At 36.6% G+C, this 22,302-nt stretch overlaps 8 protein-coding genes across 8 annotated transcripts; 4 read left to right on the top strand and 4 right to left on the bottom strand.

Moving 5' to 3' along the window:
• The first annotated feature begins 1,852 nt into the window (after positions 1-1,852).
• Positions 1,853-9,061, top strand: B0P05DRAFT_540239 (Ion transport protein-domain-containing protein). The gene is made up of 18 exons (XM_051578045.1): positions 1,853-2,944; positions 2,990-3,142; positions 3,193-3,522; positions 3,572-3,627; positions 3,680-3,831; positions 3,893-3,974; positions 4,027-4,210; positions 4,258-4,723; positions 4,771-4,947; positions 5,002-5,119; positions 5,171-7,310; positions 7,363-7,542; positions 7,595-7,837; positions 7,909-7,987; positions 8,035-8,235; positions 8,286-8,386; positions 8,442-8,729; positions 8,781-9,061. The coding sequence occupies exons 1-17, from the start codon at positions 1,923-1,925 to the stop codon at positions 8,593-8,595; spliced, it is 5,838 nt and encodes a 1,945-aa protein (XP_051435227.1). The 5' UTR covers positions 1,853-1,922; the 3' UTR covers positions 8,596-8,729; positions 8,781-9,061.
• A 1,606-nt stretch (positions 9,062-10,667) lies between these two features.
• On the top strand, positions 10,668-11,443 carry B0P05DRAFT_469171 (uncharacterized protein; the record flags this gene model as incomplete). The annotated part of the gene is made up of 2 exons (XM_051574476.1): positions 10,668-11,144; positions 11,204-11,443. The coding sequence occupies 2 exons, from the start codon at positions 10,668-10,670 to the stop codon at positions 11,441-11,443; spliced, it is 717 nt and encodes a 238-aa protein (XP_051435226.1).
• A 229-nt stretch (positions 11,444-11,672) lies between these two features.
• On the top strand, positions 11,673-12,030 carry B0P05DRAFT_586801 (uncharacterized protein; the record flags this gene model as incomplete). The annotated part of the gene is made up of 2 exons (XM_051582537.1): positions 11,673-11,897; positions 11,953-12,030. 2 exons carry the CDS (start codon positions 11,673-11,675, stop codon positions 12,028-12,030), a joined length of 303 nt encoding a protein of 100 aa, XP_051435225.1.
• A 39-nt stretch (positions 12,031-12,069) lies between these two features.
• B0P05DRAFT_571308 (concanavalin A-like lectin/glucanase domain-containing protein) lies at positions 12,070-13,972 on the bottom strand (the record flags this gene model as incomplete). Its single annotated transcript, XM_051581366.1, has 5 exons — positions 12,070-12,194; positions 12,237-13,117; positions 13,201-13,483; positions 13,539-13,709; positions 13,771-13,972. The coding sequence occupies 5 exons, from the start codon at positions 13,970-13,972 to the stop codon at positions 12,070-12,072; spliced, it is 1,662 nt and encodes a 553-aa protein (XP_051435224.1).
• Positions 13,973-14,274: 302 nt separating this feature from the next.
• Positions 14,275-15,117, bottom strand: B0P05DRAFT_540230 (ribosomal protein S10 domain-containing protein). Its single transcript, XM_051578044.1, has 4 exons — positions 15,082-15,117; positions 14,985-15,037; positions 14,847-14,941; positions 14,275-14,777 (listed from the first exon to the last, which is right to left on the bottom strand). The coding sequence occupies exons 1-4, from the start codon at positions 15,091-15,093 to the stop codon at positions 14,416-14,418; spliced, it is 522 nt and encodes a 173-aa protein (XP_051435223.1). The 5' UTR covers positions 15,094-15,117; the 3' UTR covers positions 14,275-14,415.
• Positions 15,118-15,634: 517 nt separating this feature from the next.
• B0P05DRAFT_469408 (WD40-repeat-containing domain protein) lies at positions 15,635-17,382 on the top strand (the record flags this gene model as incomplete). The annotated part of the gene is made up of 7 exons (XM_051574493.1): positions 15,635-15,908; positions 15,949-16,016; positions 16,065-16,106; positions 16,157-16,289; positions 16,339-16,553; positions 16,601-16,938; positions 16,989-17,382. The coding sequence occupies 7 exons, from the start codon at positions 15,635-15,637 to the stop codon at positions 17,380-17,382; spliced, it is 1,464 nt and encodes a 487-aa protein (XP_051435222.1).
• A 22-nt stretch (positions 17,383-17,404) lies between these two features.
• On the bottom strand, positions 17,405-18,098 carry B0P05DRAFT_579099 (uncharacterized protein; the record flags this gene model as incomplete). Its single annotated transcript, XM_051581900.1, has 4 exons — positions 17,405-17,660; positions 17,718-17,752; positions 17,799-17,914; positions 17,957-18,098. The coding sequence occupies 4 exons, from the start codon at positions 18,096-18,098 to the stop codon at positions 17,405-17,407; spliced, it is 549 nt and encodes a 182-aa protein (XP_051435221.1).
• A 43-nt stretch (positions 18,099-18,141) lies between these two features.
• Positions 18,142-19,025, bottom strand: B0P05DRAFT_540214 (uncharacterized protein). The gene is made up of 2 exons (XM_051578043.1): positions 18,802-19,025; positions 18,142-18,751 (listed from the first exon to the last, which is right to left on the bottom strand). Exons 1-2 carry the CDS (start codon positions 18,935-18,937, stop codon positions 18,501-18,503), a joined length of 387 nt encoding a protein of 128 aa, XP_051435220.1. The 5' UTR covers positions 18,938-19,025; the 3' UTR covers positions 18,142-18,500.
• Positions 19,026-22,302: the final 3,277 nt, after the last annotated feature.

The following is a 22,302-nucleotide window of genomic DNA, read 5'->3' as shown; positions in this document are numbered from 1 at the left end:
TAGCATGCTTGTGTATGCGCAAAATGCGTGAGTTTATTAAATAGGTCTGCGTTGAAAGCAATCTTCAAATTTGGCAGCAGAGTATCTACAGAAGCCTTTAAGATCACTGTACAAAATTCTATTACAAGCATCTGCAATTCTCGAAGTCAATGTCTCCTCTTCCAAAAGCTGTTCCCTCTTGAGTTTGCTTTTGCAAACCGACCAGAATTGCTCAATGGGATTAAGTTCAGGCGAGTAAGGGGGGGAGGTACATGCACTTATAGCCTCGGCTCTCAATGAGATTCTGAATATCTTGATGCTTATGAATAGGAGCATTGTCCATGATCAAATAATGGCCACGGAATTCCTCATGATGATCCATGACATCCAAAACACTACTGATGAAATTGAAGTAATGTCCAGTAACTGTACCATTGTTACTGGCCACTTTTGCATTCGAACCTCCTGCTGCTTTTCTTTTCTTTGATGAGGGTAATGCTCTTGGTCTTCTTACACTAATGTTAACAACGCCAAAAGGCGAGATGGCACCCAAAATGGTAGTAGTTTTTGCTCTTGTTTTGGGCACTTTCACGATCGCACGCTCGCCTTCTTTGGACCAAGAGAAATTTCTCTTAAGGTTGATATGGAAAGCAGCTTCGTCAATGAACACACAGTTGCTAGTGAAGTCCATATCTGTTTTCATCCATCTCTTCACCCACTGATAGCGCTCTTCGATTTTTTCAGGGCTGTTTCTCTCGAAAGCTTGGAAACGAGCCTGCTTGAAGGTAATCTTACACTTATCCTTGACAAATTTGTTAAACCCGCTTTTACTGATATCGAGTTTGCCAAACTTTTTTGTCAATACGTCAAGCATATCATCCAATGTAACAGAATCTGTGTTCTCGTCTGCCCATTCAATCATAAAATCCTTATGTTCATCAGTTAAGGTGGATGGTTTGCCTACAGGTCTTCCACTGCATGTAGCCCTCTGAATAGGTTCCTAAGGATCTTTATTGTTTTTGGCCACCCAGCCTTGTGCTGTTCGAACGTTAATGTTGAGGGACATGGCAGCAGCATAAACACTCATTCCTTTTCCTTCGACAAGAAAAAAAAGCTTTTCTTTCTCAGCATCCTTGTAGTGCTTATATGCCTTTGTTATGACAGAAGTTTGCTTCATCTCTGCTGGTACTTCGGCTTTCTTCTTCATTTCTTTCTCGGGAAGCATCAAATCTGTGTGCCTGTCGTAGTCTGTTACGCTTTCAACCAGATACATTTCATTGTCAACTTCCATTTGGAATTCAATAACTTCGTTTCCTTCAATGTCATGTTGGTTTCCTAAACCGTCTTCTTAATAAAATGTAGAAAAGAAGGCTAGAAAGCTATGCCTTTTTTTTTTCAAATACTATGCTAAATATTCTTTTTAAAAGTGCGCTAATCTTTTCTCTGAAAATGCGCGAATAATTTTGCCGTTTGGTGTACAGTCACTTCAGTCGATCCTTCATTAGATTTTTTGCTATACACTAAAAATGTAGCGCAGCTCAGAAAGCATGTATTGCCTTATTCGCTTTCTCTTTACCAACTGAGGAAATCCTGATAGTCTGACCAGTTTGTTTCTGTGCAAACATTAATGACTCAAAATTTTTAAGCCTGACCGAGACTAATTGCAAACCCTACAATAATAGCATTGATCTAACGCCTCTTTCTAGATTGTTAAAGGAAAAGCCTACCGGGACAACTGTGCACAAACAGCTTGGCCTAAACAGTCTGGATTTTCTTCTGCTGCTGCTAATTAACTTAGAAATCAGCCTCAGAATAATTGGCTATTTATAAACATTTTGTACCACTTTTTGAATGTGGACATTCTCTCCTTTTTATTTCATTAATTTAAAGTTCAAGAGAAGGCGTGTTTTTATCTGGTTTTCTTATTGATACAATATGATCAAATGTCTTTTATACGGAATAAGAGTTTATCAATAAACAAGCAACGGCCGTCCAATAACCCTTATAAGCAAATGGATAACAGCGACACAAAGGATACTAATAAAGACGATCTTGGAGAGGGATCTTCAAGCACTCCGTTTATTTCCTTCACTCCAAAAGCCACCACTGATCTCAACCGTCGTTTTACACAGAAAAGAAACTCACCTAGTATGGCAGAATTTATAACAGAGTTTGAGCAAGAAAGAAGACCTTCACCGCCAATATTGCAGTCACCTATCTCTACCCCCATAGATCGAAATGATTCATACTTTGGTGTTGACAGTGCAACATCCTCTGACGATAACGAAGATTTCTCGGATACGGCTCGATTGACAGCCAACGCATCCGCAATGTCAGGTTATCACGATAACAGCCAAGGCAGTAGTAATGATCATCTTCATCCCAGTATGATTTTCGAAGAAAATGCATATGGAAGGGATCCAGTGTTCAATACAAACTTCAACAATAGTCGAATTTCTTTTCAAAGCCGTCCTGGAAGTAGGCTTTATGAGCCTGCTCATATTGACCCAGAAGTTGACCAGAGAGCAAGAAGGCTCAATAAGATCCTTCACTTTGACAAGAAAGCACTGATCAGAGCTCTTTCGAGATCGATAAGACAAGCTTCTAGAAGAGTGGTCGACATACATAATTTAAACAACCATACAGATTTGGATGTCCAACTCGCTAAAAATCAAATTCAGGAACCAACAGATCAGAACAATAAAATTAGTGAACAAGCCACACTGATGAAAAAAGGAATCCACTACAGTAAAGACCGGGGAAATACCATTGAAGTTATACCCATGGCTAGAACCTCTTCAGGAAAAAGCATAGAGAATTCGTCAACCAATGGCAGGTTACCACACAATCACAATATCCAACAAAAAGATACCAAGCACGTTATAGAGTTAAATGGAAAAAGCTTAAAGATCTTTTCACCTACAAATCCTATACGACTATTTTTTGCAAGCATTCTGTGTTGGAAGTAAGTAGAGGCTTTTCTTATTGATTGGCTTAACATACTTTTTAGATGGCTTGAGACACTTGTTATGGCATTGATTGTATTACATGGTGCAGTATTGCTCGTGATTGGCTGGGGCACAAATCCTGATCCAGTTCCACCAAACACATGGACTCCAACTTGGGATCAAGCTATTCTTTTGGTTATATTCTCTTTTTATACGTAAAGTAGATTACAAGTATAAAAATGTAAAAACTAACACTTGAATGAAGCCTCTTTATGATCTTTCGCATTATAGCACATGGTGTCTTTATCAATTCAACTCCCAACAGGCAAACAGCATTCTTGAGACATAGTTGGAACCGTGTCGATTTTGTGGCAATTGCTGCTTATTGGATTGATTTAGCATTGTTGTGTACTCAAGAAGAAATTATAGGCGATGCACGAAGAATACTCATATTCAAGATGCTTTCTGCTTTGATTTTGCTTCGATTGCTTAATTTGACAGATGGTAACAAGGTTATCCTAAACAGTTTGAAAAAAGCTGCTCCTTTGTTGGTCAATGTACTTTTTTTTGTGCTATTCTTTTTTATTATTTCAGCGTACGTATACTTATTTATGGCACAATAATTAAGGTTTTTTCAAAAATAGAATTGTAGGCGTACAGTCATTCAAGGGCTCTTTTAAACGCCATTGCGTTTGGTATGGTATGTACAATGGTTTTAATATTTTATTTCAGTATCTAATGGTATGCAAAAGACCCAAACAATTCAAGCAATGTACAAGAGACACAGCAATACTGTGGTGGATATATCAATGCAACTGGACAAGTAGTTCCATACAAGTTTAAGGACGGTAGTAATGCGCCCTGGTCAAAGGGTTTTATTTGTGAAAATGGTCTTGTTTGTGAGGTAAGCTCAACAATAAATAAAAAAAGAAAGAACTTTCATTTATATTTAATCATTTGTGTAGGAAACTGAGAATCCATTTGGAGGCACTATTAGTTTTGATAATATTTTTGAATCAATGCTTATTGTGATGATTATTACGGGTGGTAAGAAAAAACTAATTGAAAGAAAAAAAAACATTTATTCAACATCCAATAGTACAATCATGGACAGATCGAATGTATGACATGATGGATGCCGAATATTCAGCTGCAAGTTTTTACTTTATCATCATTGTTATTGTCATGAATTTTTGGCTTATCAACCTGTTTATTGCAGTTATTACTGAAATGTTTGCCAAAGTGAGAGAAGATTCGCAGCATTCTGCATTTACTAGTTCGAAGTACGTAGCACTACATAGTATAGTATAGCTCACTCTTTTTTTAATAGTGCAAAGCCAATTTTGGGTGATACAAATGAAGAAGATGGCTGGACTTTTCCTGAACAGAATGAAATTATAAAAAGTAGACAAAGAAAGAAATCAATCCTTGCTGTTATCGTGAAATACATGAAACCGATCTGGCTTACTCTTGTCGTCATTGATTTGTTGTGTATGGCCGCCAAAAACGTCAATATGTCTGCCAAAGAACTAGCAACATTAGACATGTTAGAAAACGCATTTTCAATTGCTTTTCTATTTGAAATATTGCTCCGTATGACAAGTCAAATAAGAGATTTGAAGGGATTCTTCAAGGACAAGATGAATGCGACTGACTTTTTGATTGCTCTGGTTACTTGCATCATTCAAATACCTCCTATTCGCCAGTACAATTATGTCTATGTCTGGTTTACAGGCTTTCAAGTCTTGCGTATTTATCGTTTGGTTGCAGCAGTACCTCGTCTAAGAAGATTAATGGTAATGACAAACGCTTGCTTCCTTATGCCTCTAACAATACATGTTAGTCTCGAGTTTTAGGAAGTCTTCGTGGTTTAATCAACTTGACATTCTTTATTGTTTTAGTGACAATCCTTTGTGCTATTATTGCATTTCAATTACTTGAGGGTGTTATTGGCTCTGATGCTGATGATAGCGAAATGCGATTTTTCTCTATATACAACTCATTTGTTGGTCTTTATCAAGTAAGTTAATGCAACGTAAGCTTCTTTAAATAACCCTTTCTTTTTTCTTTATAGCTGTTTTCTGGCGAGGATTGGACAACTGTGCTTTACAATATTATGGAAGCAGGTGCTGATAATAACAACAGTGCCATTTATGCTTTGTTCTTGGTTTTTTGGTTTGCCTTTTCTAATTGTAAGTACATGCTTATTATAAAAGAAAAGTATCTCTCTAACACTCTTCAAGTTGTATTGGTAAACTTGTTTATTGCTGTTCTTATGGAAAATTTTGAAATTGCAGAAGACGATAAGAGAAAGAACCAAGTACAGAATTTCATGAAAAAGACAGAAAATGAATTAGAAAAGAAGACTGTAGTCAGCAGATGGAACATTTACAGATACTTTAAGCCACAAGCAAAAGGGCTTGATATCAAAAACATACCTGGCAACCTTGTCTTATCTGTTCAAAAGAGCATTGTCCGGGAATTTATGAACGAAGCAACAGATCATACTGTACCTGAACCCAGTTTACAGCCAGTAAAGCGAGCAGTAGTACCCAGTCAAAAGAGCCGATTGCTCGGTAAAGTGCAAGCTTTTTTGACAGACTTGTTTATAGACGCAAAAGAGAACGAACAACAAATCAATAATCGTAACCGAACAAGCACATTTGTTGATACAGTTAACGCATTTGATCAAGTTGGTACCTTGTACGATTTCCGTAAAAAGGGCGAAGCGCATGATATGAATGAGCCTCGTTCTTTGAGATATCTGGTTGATCCTTCTTTACGCGAAACTGTTGCTAACCGATACCAACAAGAAACTGCTGACCTCGATATTGAAGAACGAAAGGCCTTGAAGCGAGATTTCATTAAAGCCCATCCTTCTTATGATAAATCGTTGTACATTTTTTCGCACAATAATAGAATCAGAAGATGGTGCCAATTGATTGTTCCTCCTAGTCGTGGAGAACGTGTGTTCGGTAGACCTGCTTCTCGTTGGGGTAGTGTTACTTTCTTGACAATCATCACTTGCTGTGTTATCGTCAATGTTGTCCTCACTATCTATAACTCACCTGTTTATCAATACGAGCATAGGGATAATCCATCTGCTATCCAGCCTTTTACTTTTGCAGACTATGCTTTTACTGCTATTTTTACAGTGGAATTTATTATCAAAGTGATTGCCGATGGATTCTTTTTGACACCAAATGCTTATCTTTTGAACGGATGGAATATACTTGATTTGTTTGTTTTGATCACAATGTACATGTCCAACTTTGGTCACTTTGCTGCAGCAACTGGTTTAGAACGTGGTTTCCGTGCTTTCAAAGCATTAAGAGCATTGCGTTTAATCAATTTATTAGGTCCTGCCAAAGAAACGTTTACTTCAATTTTAGTTACTGGTTTGCCTCGTCTTATTGACGCAGCTGTACTTGGTCTATGTATTATTATTCCTTTTGCTCTTTATGGCCAGAATATCTTTATGGGTCTATTCTATAACTGCAATGATGAAGAAAACGATAAAGCTCAATGCCTGTATGAAAATTCCCTGGGAACTCAAGAACCCATGCCAGAAGATACAAGCATTTACATGCCTCGTATTTGGAATAATCCATATGTCTACAGTTTTGATTCTTTTTGGAGTTCTTTATTGATTTTATTTGAAATTGCAAGTGGTGAAGGTTGGATCGATGTACTCACTACAAGTATGGGTATCACCGGAAAAGATATGGCTCCACAAGCAGATGCTAGTCAATTATGGGGTATTTACTTTATGGTCTATAACTTGGCAGGTTCTGTCTTTGTGATTTCATTGTTCCTTGGTGTAGTCATCGAAAACTTTACAAAAAGAAATGGTACAGCTTACCTAACAAGTGATCAACGACGTTGGTTAGATCTCAAGAAGCTACTTAATCAAATCCGACCTGCCAAGAGGCCCAAGACAGTACCCAAAAATCCTATTCGCAAAATTTGCTATGATTTCACAATTGAGAAAAGAGGAAAGTTTTATAAGTCCATGACAGCAATTATTCTGTTGAACATTGTATTTTTGTGTGCTGATACTGCTCGCGACGAAGACGATGTCATTGACAATGGTGCTTCTGGATGGAGTCGTACAAAAGTCTATATTTACCTTACTTTTATTTCTATTTACTGGATAGAAATCATGGTCAAAGTATTGGGCCTTGGCTGGAAGTCTTTCCGACGCAACACATGGAATCTGTTTGATCTTATTATGGTGATTGGCAGTGCTGTAACTGCTATCATTACTTTGGGTTATCCCAACTTACAAGTGAATGTTGAATTCCAAAAACTGTTTATGACAGCTCTTTGTTTCAAACTAGTGCAACGAAGCGATGGACTCAATCAACTTTTTACTACTATGGCGTAGGTTACCAATCTTTTGTTTTTGTTTTTGTTTTATACTAAATATTTATAGTGCTTCGTCATATCAAATCATGAATGTGTTTGCTGTATGGCTTGTAGTTATGATAACTTATGCAATCATGTTTATGCAGATTTTTGGTTTGACTAAATATGGTCCTCAAGCAACTACAGAACATATCAACTTTCGAACATTTTCAAACACAATGATCTCTCTTGTTCGATACTCTACTGGGTAAGAAATAGATCAATGGTGATAGCAAAAAATAACTTATATTATTCAATAGTGAAGGTTGGAATTCAGTCATGCATGATTTTACAGTAGAATATCCTAATTGTGTGGTTGCTGAGAATTACTTGGATAGCGATTGCGGTTCACTCAGTTGGTCTTACTTTTTATTCTTGTCATTCAACATCATTTCCATGTATATCTTCATCGCCATCTTTGTTGCCGTCGTAGCTGATAACTTTTCTTATGTTTATCAAATTCAAGCAAACTTTTCTCTTGTCAACAGAGATGAAATCAGAAAATATCCTTTTAAACATACTATACATACTGAAGTAATTTATTAACATATTATCCTTAACCGTTTATTTTTACGTTCAAGATGACTTGGGCATCCATAGATACAGATAGAACTGGATATGTTAAGCCGGGTCAATACATGACCTTGTGGAGAGTAAGTATTCTCATCATGCGTATACTTTTCCTGACAAAATTCGTTAGAAATTAGAGGGTATCTTTACTGTTCGTATTTTTGAACCCGAATTTTCTTATAAAAATTTGGCCAAGGAATGTGCTACTGAAAATACAAGCAGTGATCCTTATCAACACAATCTGAACTTGACTGCATTAAATGTCAAGCTCAATGCATTAGATAAGCGAGATATCCATGCCAAGAGACATAATCTAGAAAAGATTTATTGGGTAAAACAATGATACAGCTTAAAGACATATTCCGCTAACAATAATTCTAGGAAACTGCTCTTGTGGAAACTAGCTCTAGAGGGGTATCATTCAATCAAATGCTCTTAATGCTTGCTCAAAGAAAACTAATTGTTCCTGAAAACGCTCTTGTGTAAGCATACGAAAGAAATTTTCACCACGTCATGTTCTCACATTTCTTTCTTTAGCTTAGAGGAACTATTAGAGAATCAAAAGAAAGAAGAAGCTATCAATACTCTGATATCAATTGATCGTGTCAGAGGTCTAATTGAAACTATTGCTACTAGAAGGAAATTTCTAAAACACCTGGAAAGCAAAAGACAACAAGAAGGTAACGCATAGTAACGATATATAAATATCTTTATAATTTGCTCTCTAGTTCCTGCCATTGTTATCGATGATGCTGCACCTCAAAAAACACCCATTGTGTTCCATGAAAACATGTCCCATAATGGTGAATCGCCTAGGTCTTTACGGTAAGTGGAGATTCATTTTTCATTCATAGCTTACCAGTCTTTTCCATTTAGTTTCAATCGTGGTTCATTGTATGATCACTATTTATCAAGTGATGAAGAGGAAGGTTTTGAGGTGGATGAGGAAGAAAACAATCATAATTTTACGTCTCAAGAAAACAATACAGAAAACATAATTGAGGACGTTGCATCCTATGATGTTTGGGAAGGTAGGCCTTTTTTTTCTTTATCTTATTGCATGCATTAATCATTCTTTCATTTAAAAAGAAATGCTGAGGAACGAAGAGAAGTCCAAGTGAAACATTGATACATAAATAAATAGACAAAGTAGATGTAAATTTTAATGATAAATATATTTCGAGTTGATTTATAGTATATTGAAGGCAATGATAAAGTGATAAAAAAAAACGAGCTTGTATCCTTGTTCTTGAATCTGTTTTTAAAAGTGTATATTGCCGAAATTGGAACAAATCGTAACGAGATAAAGAGCTCTTTAATGGTACAAGTCGCTTAAAAATCATATTGACAATGCTTATGAAGACATCTGGCAATTTTACAATCGTCTTCACCTTAAAAATTCAACGCCTTAAAAATTCACAATTCAGAAGTTGCCGAAGCGAAGGCGAAAAATGTGGTAAATGCCCTGCCCTGGTATCGAAGACTCTTTTAACTGATGATATTCCCACCCTGAAAGAAAATTGACTTAGAGCGTTTTGAAAGATATAAGGGAAAAGGGAGCTATTTATTTTTTCTATATTTATATTATTTCTGAAAATAAAGCGTGGCTCTGAGAGCATTTACCACATTTGGAGCCGAAGCAGAGGCAACAACAATTGTTTTTAGGAACGACAAACAATATTGTTTTTACACTTCAAATTCAGACAATGTTATTTTCTTTTCTGGACGAATCAAAATTAATTTCCAGATGTTTTTCTGCCTATTTTGGACGAAATAAAAATGGAAATTAGACAGAAAAAGAATTAGCTTTTTGTATGAATGAGAGTTTACATTTAGACATTTATCTGTAAAGGGAAATCAATTGTTAGAGAAGCAATATCAAAATGACTGGTTATTGTGGTGTTTTGGGACTTTCCAAATAAAAAGATTGAATATAGAAACTATAAAAAAAATAAAGAGACGTGTAGGAAGTACTTTGAGACCGTTTATAAATGTTTATTAAGGTAAAAGTTCGAGAAAGATCTTTTATATTCTAGGTTTATATATGATTTGGATTATGTCCTTAGATGTAACCTGAGATAGGACTTGATGAGCTGAAGGTTATATTAGATGGAACAAGAGTATTGACTTTTTCAATAAAATATACTTTGCGAACCATCTTTACAGTTATTTATCATTCAAGATGATATCTGTTTACTGGTTCCTGGATTATATGGCTCTATTCCGTAGGAGTGTAAATGTTGATTCAGCTATATCATTGTTTAGAACGAACTCAGTTCTATTGCTATCAAACTATGACTAGCTTGCATAATAATAATATGACAAATGTTCTTGTTATGAGAAAAGACTTATTTGTGATAGTATGGTTTATGATGTATATACTTTTTTTTATTTAAAGTTATTTATGCCAGATCATCACAGTTAGATCGACTTGTCTGTTATAATGTTTTTTTTAACGAGGTTCATCTTATTTAAAGAAAAATTTAGTTCTCCATCTGCTTCAAGAAACTGGCCACGAAGGTATAATCATTAAGTGTTCAATTGATATGGCCATATTGGTCACTAAACCTATCTAATAGTTGGTACCAGAAAAAGAAAGAGAAAGCAGCCTGAGATACTGAAAAAAAATAAAAAGAGTAGCAAAACGTCAAAGGAATCAAGCTGAAGTTAATCCGGGGGTAATATGCAAGAAGTGTGAACTTTCCGGCCACTCTTCTGCACGTTCACCTCTGCTCATTTTACATTACGAGTAAGTCAAATACTATGCTTCAGAATCTTGGGCCAAATTACACTGTTTACGCTCGTAAATTACCTTTTCAAAATTGTGTCAAGGAAGAATATCAAAACATATTGAAGCAGAAAATAACCTCGCGTTGTAGCGCTGTAAGAGAGATAGTGTTTAGAGCCAAACTTTTTGTGAACTGGTATCTTTCGAAAACCCCAAATGAATCCGTATTTGATGGTATCTTTCGGCAACAGTTTTGTTATCCTGTCTGTCAACTGGTGAACAATAGAGAACCTAAAAACACCAAGCTTCTGCCACAAAATTTTTTACAAGAATGGGATAACTTCAAAGCTGGAAATCCTAATGCCACTTTTAATGAAGATTTGATTGGAGGAGCTAGCCAGTGCATTACTGAGACCTTCAAGGAGCTGGCAACCACCTACGAGAATGCAGTTGTAGAAAGACTTGAAAATATATTGGGAAGATTTTTGCAATATCAAATTCAAATTATGTTTGTTGCAAGAGCTAATAATTACATCCATTTACTCTAAATACTTAAACATTATGTATATAGTCCATGGCTCCGAAGGACGTCGATGATATTGTTATAAAATATGGATATCAGTATGTATGCCAAGGTAAAGCGGTGTGGCCTGAACAGAAATCACTTGAAGACCCTATGATCAAACGAAGAATCGATGAACTATGCCTGCCACTTAAAAACAAACTCGATGCTAGAGTTAGTATGAAATCATTAGCTGATAACCCTAGCTTTTTTGTTCCTCCGTTGTTTCATATACTGGCTGTCTTTTAAAGGGAACATCAATCCCATAAAGCGTTTGACGTTAGAAGACTTCCTTTACCAAAGTTGACTTATACTGCTCACCTCTATTTTCATAAGTGACAAAAATACCTACAGTGCTGCCTTAGTTTCTTTTTTCTTTTTTTACAACTCCGTGTATAGACTTGGCTTGACTTGGCCAGCCACACTGAAGTGTGTGCCTCTCTCTCTCTTTTTTCTTTTTTCTTAAAAAAAATTTTTCATGTCAACAGAATCAACTGATACTGTCACGAAAGGACTGGTTGCTTGGGAAGCCAGAAGAAAAGCATGGACAACAGCCGATCTAGAATATACGAATAATCTCAACACAACTACTTCAGATAAACTACAAGATCTTATTCAACACGAAGTTCAAAGAAAGACGATCTATCAACAACTTGTTTATCAAAGACAAGTCTTTCGTACACCTATACCCTTAAAATATATTGTAAGCAATGACTAGTGGTGGGGGGGTTTATTGATTTTGATCTGATAAGATATAGATCCCTATCCTTATCACAGGCTGGCAAGAAGATGGATTATGGCCAAAAGGGATGGTTGTACAAGATAAAAGTGATTAAGAAATACACATATATACCCTCCCCCTTTTTTTTTCTTTGTTAATAGTTGTGTAAGTCAATCAAAGAGGTTTGACCATGGCCTAACAAGACAAGTTCTTTTGTTACTACCATGGTTTGCTTATAGGCAAGCTCCAAAGAAGAGATATTGGATTGTTGTTTATAGCCTATATAAAATAAGAAACAGATTCTTGTTCGTCGTTATATACCTTTCATGGCTTTGATCAATGTCGTCGCTGTCGTATCTCGAAGTGACATGTCAAGTAAATGTGCTTCTGAACTGGTTTTTGGATCAGGATAAGACAAGAGACTAAATAATTCAATCAGCTTATTGAGATACTTGGGCTGATGCTGATATTCTTCTTGAAGTGATTGACCATAAAGCATGGCTTGACGAACGGTTGACATATGATCCACATCTTCTTCGTCTTGTTCTTCGAGGTCTGTGATATAGCCATGACTACTACTACTACGTCTTGAAAATAGTCTTTTTCTTGTTTCGTGTGTTTCGGATTCACAACTGGGTAGCGTAGGAGAGGCAGCGACAGCAGCCCAACTTAAGCGTCTTCCCGACGCGGCAACATGCAATGGTGGCGATGATACAGATGGTGTTGAGACCTCTTCAGTTGTAGAATGATGATAATGATGATGATGATGATATAAATCACTGCTACTACTGATACTTAATGTTCGACTTCTTCCAGAATAAGTACTCAATGTATCATCGTCTGTATCTTCTGATAAACATAAAGAAGATGAAAGAGAGTGGCATGGAGAGGTGTCCATGAGAATATCAAGAAATTTGCGTGTCTTAAGTTCAAAGGACAAATCTAGGTCTGTCTCAAGTAAGTTAGGGCACAGGGTATGTACTTGACGTGTGGCCTCATCAACACAACCAGACATGATGGCTTTGCGAATATGACTATAATGCATATCATCCTCAGTCAGACAAGCAGTGTGTTTTGTTTTCTTTAAAAGAGAAGTAGCTGTCTGCAGATAACCCAAATGAATCAAGTAGGAAACAAGCATATGGTTTACATCTTTCCTGAGTTTATCTTGTAATAGAGTCGATGTGTCTCTTTTCGCTATCCTATCGACAAATAAAACTTGTTGATCCTAAAAAAACACCGAATTAGATCCTACATCTATAAAGAGCAACTTGCCTTGATATACTGTTGAATATCAAACAGAAAGGGTTCTTGACCAAAATTAGCAGCCACTTTTTCACCTGGTGTGCTTAAACCAATACAAGGATAATAAAGTCGGTCTTGATGAAATTCATATTCGCAGCCGAGAGAAATGCCATTTTTAGTGAAAAAGAGGGTGCTGTTGGCGAAATTGACACCACATCCAACAATATCACCTGATGAAAAGCTTGGACCACCATGCTTACTTTGCTTTTCCAAGTAAACTTGACCATCTTGTCCAAAATAGCCAAATGAATCAACATCTTGACCTATGTTTTTTTTTGTTAATCCATCTATGTATATATATATATATATATATATTACCTGGCAATCTGTCTAATTTGGCTTGACGGGTACATATACCAATAGCAAATAGGCCATCTAAACCATTAGAACAAATGCGCACTTCAAAATAATAAACACCACACTGAGGTCTCATTGGGAAATTTGTGCGAATCGATGCTGCCTCACCTGTATGTTGATAATTTGTTTTACCTACACACCAACTAAGAATGAGTCGTTTTTTTTTCTATTAGTGTTCCCACGCAAGTAATACCTAAAGCATAATTTAAATCAAACCCATGAATGCCTACTTCCATCAGTTGGGATTTGTCTGTCTTGTTCCAATACTGAGGAAGACGTAAATCCAAGTCTAAATGACGTTTTTGGTAATATTGTTCAGATGCTAAGCTTGCATAATGAGTGAGTTTAAGGTAGGAAGGATATTTGGGTGGTGACAAGGGAAAATGAGCTGTCATTTGGGTATGTGATTTTTTACATTGTGTTGTCCATGGAGCAAAAGCTTGGAGAGGAGGAAAAGCAGAAGAATAAGAAGTCATGAAGAAAAGAAAAGAAAAGAAAAAAAAAAAGAAAAAAATAAGGTTGTTTATATATATATATATATACACATCAAAGTGAAATGTGTGGCATGAATTAAGAAGCAAGACAAAAAAGTGAGCTGTCATCATGTGCTTTTTTTTTTTTAGAAAGTATTTGGGAGACTTATTTCTTACTCTATTTTATAGATACTTGTCTATATGAACTGTTTTGAATAAACCCCCTCCTTTCTTTTTTTATTTTTTTATTTTTTCACTCATGAAGCTATCCTTGTCACTGTATGCGGAATTTTAATGAATTGTAAATCGTATGTTTCTTTGTCAATATACAGTTGTTGTTGTTGTTGTTGTTGTTTCACACTTGTTTATTTTAATGATTCAAATTCAAACTTTGTTGCACGCAAACCAATACCAGCAGGAGCATTCATTGTCAAATACTGTAACCATCTTTCAACAACTTCAGGATGAGCATCTTTGATTTGAAGTAATCGCTTGTGTGTCTTTCTCTCAAAGTTTTCTTGTGATTTTTTATGAACAAAAGGGGATCGAATCACTGTCCAACGTGAAGTTTGAGTGGGCAATGGGACTGTACCAGAACATGGCATGCCCATATGAAAAGCTGCGCGGCGAGCGAAATCAGCGAAAAAATCAAGTTGTTGAGGGAGATATCCTCTTAATTGAACATTACAGACAGGAATATCATGAGTAGGTGTAATACGCTTAGGTACTATATATATATAGGATTACTCAGTAAATACACACACATATATATATATATATACATGACTATCTATACCTTCAAACACTTGGCTGAATTCTTCTTTTACTTCAGTTGCTTTAGGTAATTCGAGAACAGGACTATCGGTTGCTGATACTTCAGGTGTAGTTGTGCTATAAACCATGTTAATAGAGATAGACTGGAGTAGATACATACGTCAAAGAACGAAAGGCTTGTTGAATTCTAGGTGTAGTTCTAATTATTCTCGACTGTCATGGATGAATATACTATGAAACAACTGTATTCTACTTACTGTAGACAACATAGTGTAAGAAAGAAAAAAAAAGGAAAGGGTAGATTATAACCCTGCGAAGCCACTATGATATATGCCAAATATCAGTGTCCCCCCGGAGAGTGACTTGTTTTAAATCAAGTTGGCTGCTATTCAATCTTGACAGTGATCATCATAAAGAGGGCAAGAGAAAGGCTTGGCGATGATTATGTTGCATCGTTGAGAGTAGACAGTGTTTGAAATAAGGAAAGGAAGCTATTCATTTAATAAAGCTTTGTCTTGAGAATAGATTGGCATCATGCAAAATCACTCTTACTCTTCTTTTTTTTTAAATTTCTATTTCACAACATGACTTCCATCTATACTTATGTTTGAGTAAACAAGAAGGTATTGGCGTGTTAAATGTGTTTCTATCATCATAGTCAATGCAGTTGTATGTCAATTTACTCTAGGATGCTATGTTGTGACTGCAAATCGTGTGGCTGGAATTGACAGCTGTTACTTTTACTTGATGATGTTCTCTCGAACCCTCTTTTTTTTTTAATTATTTTTTTAAAAAAGAAACTTCTATACAATGGCTGTCGATCCTTTCTTTGCAAGTACTCGTAAGCGTAAGAGACCAACAAAGACTACTTCAACTGGACCCAAGAAGCCATCAAAGGGTCGTCTCAACAAAAAACAAGACAGCGACCTTGAAGACGACAACGATGATGAGGATCAATTCAACGCCAATGTGTCTGCTGAAAGCGAAGCCGAATCTTCAGAAGAAGAAATCGTAGAGACTGCTGCTGAAAAGCGTGTTCGTCTTGCTAAAGCTTACTTGAACAATATTGAAGAAAGTTTAGAAGGTAAGATGCCATGGAATAAACAAGTAATAACTCTATTTAGATGGCGATGGATTCGATGCAGCTGATCTTGACCGAGACTTAATTGCAGAGCGTTTAAAGAAAGACGATGTAAGCTCCCCTTTTTAGGATGATTGTGTGTACTCATTTGATATTTAGGATGAAAGCGAAGGTCGACTTCATTTACGCATTGCAGATACAGTGAGTAACATACACTCTTATATAGAACAAGATGCTTATTGTTCTTGTAGTTTAAATTAGACAACATTGAGGCATTAAAGACACACACAACGCGCGGTCATCAACTTGCAGTGACAGCAGTTGCATTATCCGAAAATGGATCCATTTACTATTCAGCTTCAAAAGATGGATCTATTGTCAAATGTAAGCAAACCGCTCTCTATACATAAAAATCATAACTGTTTTATTTTAGGGGATGCAAAGACATTTCAAAAACTACACACATTTCTCGGTGGAAGAAAAGGCGTCAAGAATTTTGATGGACATACAGACCATATCTTGTGTCTTGCAATAAGCCATGATGGTCAATATCTTGCCAGTGGTGGTAAAGATAAAGTGATCAATCTCTGGTCCGTCAAAGAGAACAAGCACATTGCCAAGTTCACTCAGCACCGAGATACTGTCTCTGTAAGTAAGAAAACAGGACAACCGACATACTCATTATCTTTTTTTAGGGCCTTACTTTCCGTAAAGGACAAAACCAGTTATATTCTGCATCTCATGATCGTACCATCAAAGTATGGAATATTGATGAACGCGCTTATATAGAAACATTGTTTGGTCACCAAGACCAAATCACAGATATTGATACCCTTGTTCGAGAGCGTTGTGTATCAACAGGTGGTAGAGACAAGACAGCGAGAGTATGGAAGATTGTGGAAGAATCACAACTAGTGTATAGAGGTGGTATTTCCACTAAAAATGAAGACGGTAAACTGCTATATCTTGAAGGTTCACTTGATTGTATATCACAAATCGATGAAAGTATGTTTATTACTGGTGGTGACAGTGGGTAAGTGTATGATAAGACAAAAAAAAGTGTAGGTTGTTCATTCTTTCTAGTGTTATTTCATTATGGGAATTGAACCGTAAAAAGCCAATGTACTCAGTCTCTATGGCTCATGGATTAAATACAGTCAAGAGTGAAACAGAAGGCGATATCAACACACCTTATTGGATTACAGCTGTTGCATCTCTAAGATATTCTGATCTGTTTGTGTCTGGATCTTGGGATGGTTATGTGCGTCTTTGGAAATTAGCAACTGACAACAAGAGTTTTAGTCAAATTGGACAAATTCCTGTTGAAGGGGTTGTTAACAGCATTCAGATCAAGACAGCTTTTCCTTCAAAACGTACACTTTTGGTTGTGGGTGTTGGTCAAGAACTAAAGTTGGGTCGTTGGATTCGAATGAAGGGTGTCAAGAATTGTACAAAAGTAATTGAACTTGAATTTTAGAGAGAATAAACATTTATATATACTATAATTCTAAGGACCAAGGATTCTTTCCATTCATATCCTGTTTGATATCTACACCCATTAATTTGATAAGAGCCACATCCATTTGGCCTTCAGATTCATCTAATTCACCTTCACCCATATATTCTACTATGTTGTGTTCAGTTTCATACACTTTGACCTTGTATAGTCTGGCTGAACTGGATCTCCATGTTTCGTTTCTTAGGAAATGATACTGAAAATTCCACCAGATAAACACGGCTAAATTCTCGGTAGTACTAGATATAAAAAAAGGGGGGAATGTTGGCCATTCTCTTTGCTGTCGTATGACTTACCTTGCTTTCTTTTTAAAAAAATCAACATCCAAATCCTACAAATATAAGTATACTTTTGTTTTTTGTTGGTTGTGATGTTACCAAGTTTCTATGATCTAAAGGATCCATCACAGACAGCTTTATACATTCTTTTAGATCAACAAGATTCATAACCATGCCAGTCAAGGGATTCACTTCACCTTTCAAAGTGATCTCAACTATGGGATCATGAATATCGTCATGTACCTGCTTAACTCTACCTTTATAGTTATGTCCATGAAAATGAGGATGATTACACTTGCCATATACGAGTTGGTTTTCTTCTGTTGTGAGTTGAGGTGAATGAAGTCTATGAGCAGCAGAGAATGTCTCTGAGCGTGTAATGTATGTAATGGGTGGCATGAGACAAGGAGAAAAAAAAAAAGAAAGAACGCAGTAAAGGACTTTACAAATTTATAAACGTGAGAAATTACAGTTTTAATCTCCAATGTTCTATTGCATTTATCAGGTAAGACTCAAAATCTAGCCAGAAATGATCAGCTTCCTCTATCACGCAAACACTGTCTTGTGGATAAAACTGCTTGATAGTACCGACTCGGGTGAATTGATCTCGGTCACCATGGATACACAAAAGACGAGTAGGATTGATGGGTGGCACTCTTTTAAAGAAACTAGCCTTGACTGTTGCTAATGCCCATAAAACACCCAAGGGTACACTGATAAGTAAATAAGCACAAGGTACGCTTGGGGGTTTCATTGTACCAGCAATCATGGCACCAAAAGAATAGCCCTACCATATTGATGTCAGTTGTGAAAGACAAGGTGCATACATACACATAGAATCAGGCTGTTTATCTCGGGAAATATGTCGAGTGTATTGTGATCCAGTGCATAATGAATAACTGCTTGATAGTCTTGTCTTTCTGGCATGCCTGTCCAACTTGTTCTGCCTTTGGAGTTACCACAACCACGAAAGTTCATACAAATGGCTACATAACCTTTAGATATAAAGTATCTCTGTAAAGCAATCACTACATTGTTCTTCATGTTTCCACCTTGCAATCCATCAATACATCACTATGCACAATCGTGTTTACTTGCATACCTAATGGGCCATAAGGATGTGCAATGATGATACCAGATGCTGATGCTTGTTCTTGCCTTGTTGCTGATGAACTCACAACTATTTCTATAAGGGTTTTATCTTGTTCTGACTCGATAAATAGGGTTTGCAAGACCATCTTGAAGATATATACAAAGAAAAAGAAAAATATGGAAAACTCCCTAAACCAGTAGCCGAGATGATTTTCTGTTAAAATCTTTTTTAAAGCAATTCATATAAAGTATTTAATGTTTATTATAAAATAAAATAAAATAAAAAGAAACTAGTACTTTAGCCAAATACTTTCAAGTATTTGTTACCAGGAACTAGGGCGAGGACCTAAACTAGTTTCAATTGAGTTCCCAAAAAAAATAAAAAGTGCCAGGCACTCAACTATATCATTAAACATCATTGCTCATCCTTGCGGAAGAACTAGTCCAGGTCAATTACCACTTGTCAAATCTGGCATGACTCCTTGACAAGAATCCCAAAGAAAGTTTACCTCGCTTAGTCAAAGAGCTCCGGAAGTCTCAAAGACAAAAGCTTCATGAGTAAACTGTCTTCAAGACGGATAACCAACATGATATAATTGTTGATTCCCATCATAGGGTTTGCCTTAGTCAATTGTCACTATCAGGATTTCATATCAAAATATGTTGCCAAATTGATAGTTTATCTATAGAAAACTAACCTTAAGCCCTAGACTGAAGAGTAGCCACATTCTTCAATTCTAAAGCAGCTAGTTTTGAATAGACCAATTTCACTAGAAAGCAAATAGCACTCGCTCTATAAGAACAGGCCTTTGTTCTTACAGGAGACAATCTACCCAAATGCATGAATAGATGAGCACTACAGATAGTACACATTCTCTGTCTGATAGCTGTCCCTCCCCCCATAAAGAGAGAGTTTACCAAGAATAGACACCACTCAAACAAATAGCACTACTACCGCCAGACTTAAACCTAGTCTATGTAAAAGAACGTTTCTCTACAATCATCAACTAGGTATCCGAAGGGTTTATGCTGATGAAGAGTCGAATGGACTATAAGCTACATCACTCACTACCGCATTGACGCACACACCTCACAAAGAAGTAAGGCCAGAACTATCACAGTAGCAAAAGCGAGCTATGGCTTACATCTGCCGTCACTCTATCCGATAGTTGTTTTCTCCTAAAGAAGAAAGGTGCCATGAATAGACAGAAATTCCAGTCAAAGACCAGACGGACAAACAGAACCATACAAGCGTTTATGTCTATCTTTACTTTCCCTTTGTCTCCTTGTGGGGGAAGACAAAAGTCAGTATCAATAAACACAAGGATTGCTCATATGCAATATAGAAGACATTCTTATATTCTCTCTTGGATTCATACAACACCAAAACAAGAGGGAGGATCACACAAGAGTCAGACAAGGCCTGAAGCGAACATAAGAAGAGGTCATCATACCAGTGCACTATGTTTGTGATCGTCTTCAAGTGTTGTTGTAATACAACAAGTGCAAAAAAAAAGGACAAGTCCTTTTCTCTTTTTTTAACTGGCAACAAGTATGTAGTTTTCTCTATCAAATTGACGTAAAACCAATAAAGGCAGAGCTATCTTGATAGAAGAGTAGCATCAACTAGGTGATCAACCAAGTGAGAGGCAACAATACCATAAAGGCGAAAACATAATACTTGCTGATGAGAACAAAGAAGTTGGAAAAATAAGTAAGCAACGCGTATAATAAAAGCAGGGAGGGGATATTTCAAACACAGTCAATTACATAGCTACGTCACTTACATAGTTACGTCACTCAAACGAGAGTCAGTAAGCTGTATCATGTCTCTAGTTGCCTAGCAACGCTTCAATATATATGATTTCATGCTTTGCAGGAAGTCTGTTTGATCCGCAAATGAAACTCCCAATCGTTCAGCTTTTATTAGAACTCAGTGTATGGTATCACAATTTAAGCTTACAACAGCTACAAGTCTTTATACAATGAATAAATTACTAATCGATTGAGCATTGCTTCAAAAGGCATACGAACCAAATAAAGCTTTCAATACAACTCATCTATGTTGTGCTCGTTTATCCCAAAAAATGACTCCCAAATCTCATGATACAGTGAAGAATTTTAATCATATAGTTATTCAGTTTATGCCCATCTCTAATAGAGAGAAATCCTGAGTTTAGATTAGAAATTCAAGAGAAATGATCAAAACTGCTTTCCACCTAACAACCCAACCCACAACATGACATCCTCCAAAGGGCGTCGTAACAACAAAAATGCACCCAAAATCTGGTCACAAGTAGCGGCTAGAACTATCGTGTCTGCTAATCAGTCGTCATCATTGGCTGCCACAGCTTCATCTGCACGCACTTCTGGTTCTTCCCAGTCAAAATATGCTAGTAACAGCACTCTTTCTTCAGGAACCATTACGCCTTATATTGTCGGTTTAGAGAAAGATAGTGTTTTGATTGATATCACTAATATCCGTGATGTAAATGACCTTAAACAGTTTCTTGGGTCACTCAATACAAATGAAGAGTATTATTTCTTTGACACTTTACTTGTTGAGCGCAAGTATTTACAGAGACGCTTTATTGAAACATGCTGGGATATCAATTCAGAAGTGTACAGTAAATTGGTCAACTCTGGTTTGCAGATGGAAGATAATACGATGATCAAAGGCTACCACAGCTTGCCCCAAACGCCAAAATTGCTCGAGTTAAGGTTGAACGACTCCCCCTCATTCGTCCTTCAACTCTCCGCGAGCAAATGAAAAAACGTTTTTCCCATTTTGGTGAAGTCCTGGATCTGGGATTTCATATGGACGGTGCTGTATTTTTCGGCTAGGAGATAGTGAAGTAGAAATCATTGAATCAGACGGAGAGAATGATGAATATCTCCAAAACATTCCAAGCAATAATCCAACCCAAGAGGCTTTGGATTTAAAAAAGCTTATTCAGAAGCGTAAAAAGATCAAATCCAATCGTAAAGATGAGAGACAAAAAGTGGTACCAAATCATAATACAAGTGGATCAGCAGGTATCTCTCCTGACTTTTAATAAGTCAATCTATGCCCAAAGACTCTATGCAAATTGCCACATTTAATTGTCGTGGCCTTACGAAAATTTCAGATCCTTACAAACAGTCCTTGTTCATCCGCTTTCTACGTTCAACTAAATATGCCATTCTATGCTTACAAGAAACACACGCATCTACACTTAATATACAGAAACAGCTCAATCTCAAGTTCCAGACTAAATCCAGTCTTTGGACAGAACATTGTGGCATTGTTTCTCTAAAATCTCACTACAAAATTACAGCACATCCCACCATCAATTCTTTCGATGACCGCTTTCTCTTAGCGTTTATCGTTCATGCCTCTGAACCATCCATTCCTTTTATGTATATCCTCAATATTTATGCTCCTGCTCATCGTAGTAGTCGATCCACATTCTTTCGCACGTTATCCGCCACTTATTCCTTAATATCACATCTACAGTCGATGTTCTTGCCT

This window comes from Gilbertella persicaria (genome assembly GCF_025201335.1).
Source record: "Gilbertella persicaria strain CBS 190.32 chromosome Unknown B0P05scaffold_18, whole genome shotgun sequence".
NCBI classification, from domain to species: domain Eukaryota; kingdom Fungi; phylum Mucoromycota; class Mucoromycetes; order Mucorales; family Choanephoraceae; genus Gilbertella; species Gilbertella persicaria.
Note: the sequence above shows the minus strand (reverse complement) of the source record. Positions and strands in the feature narration are given on the sequence as shown.

Bases quoted from the DNA above. Each gene is read 5' to 3' on its own strand.
- B0P05DRAFT_540214 (XM_051578043.1), bottom strand. From the start codon at position 18,937: ATGGTCTTGCAAACCCTATTTATCGAGTCAGAACAAGATAAAACCCTT. The intron at 18,752-18,801 runs GTATGCAAGTAA...ATGGATTGCAAG, and splicing joins ACATCCTTATGGCCCATTAG to GTGGAAACATGAAGAACAAT.
- B0P05DRAFT_540230 (XM_051578044.1), bottom strand. The intron at 14,942-14,984 runs GTATGTATCTAC...CATGGTTTATAG, and splicing joins CAAGCCTTTCGTTCTTTGAC to CACAACTACACCTGAAGTAT. The intron at 14,778-14,846 runs GTATAGATAGTC...ATATATATATAG, and splicing joins ATTCAGCCAAGTGTTTGAAG to TACCTAAGCGTATTACACCT.
- B0P05DRAFT_540239 (XM_051578045.1), top strand. From the start codon at position 1,923: ATGTCTTTTATACGGAATAAGAGTTTATCAATAAACAAGCAACGGCCG. The intron at 3,523-3,571 runs GTACGTATACTT...TTTCAAAAATAG, and splicing joins TTCTTTTTTATTATTTCAGC to AATTGTAGGCGTACAGTCAT. The intron at 4,211-4,257 runs GTACGTAGCACT...TTTTTTTAATAG, and splicing joins TCTGCATTTACTAGTTCGAA to TGCAAAGCCAATTTTGGGTG.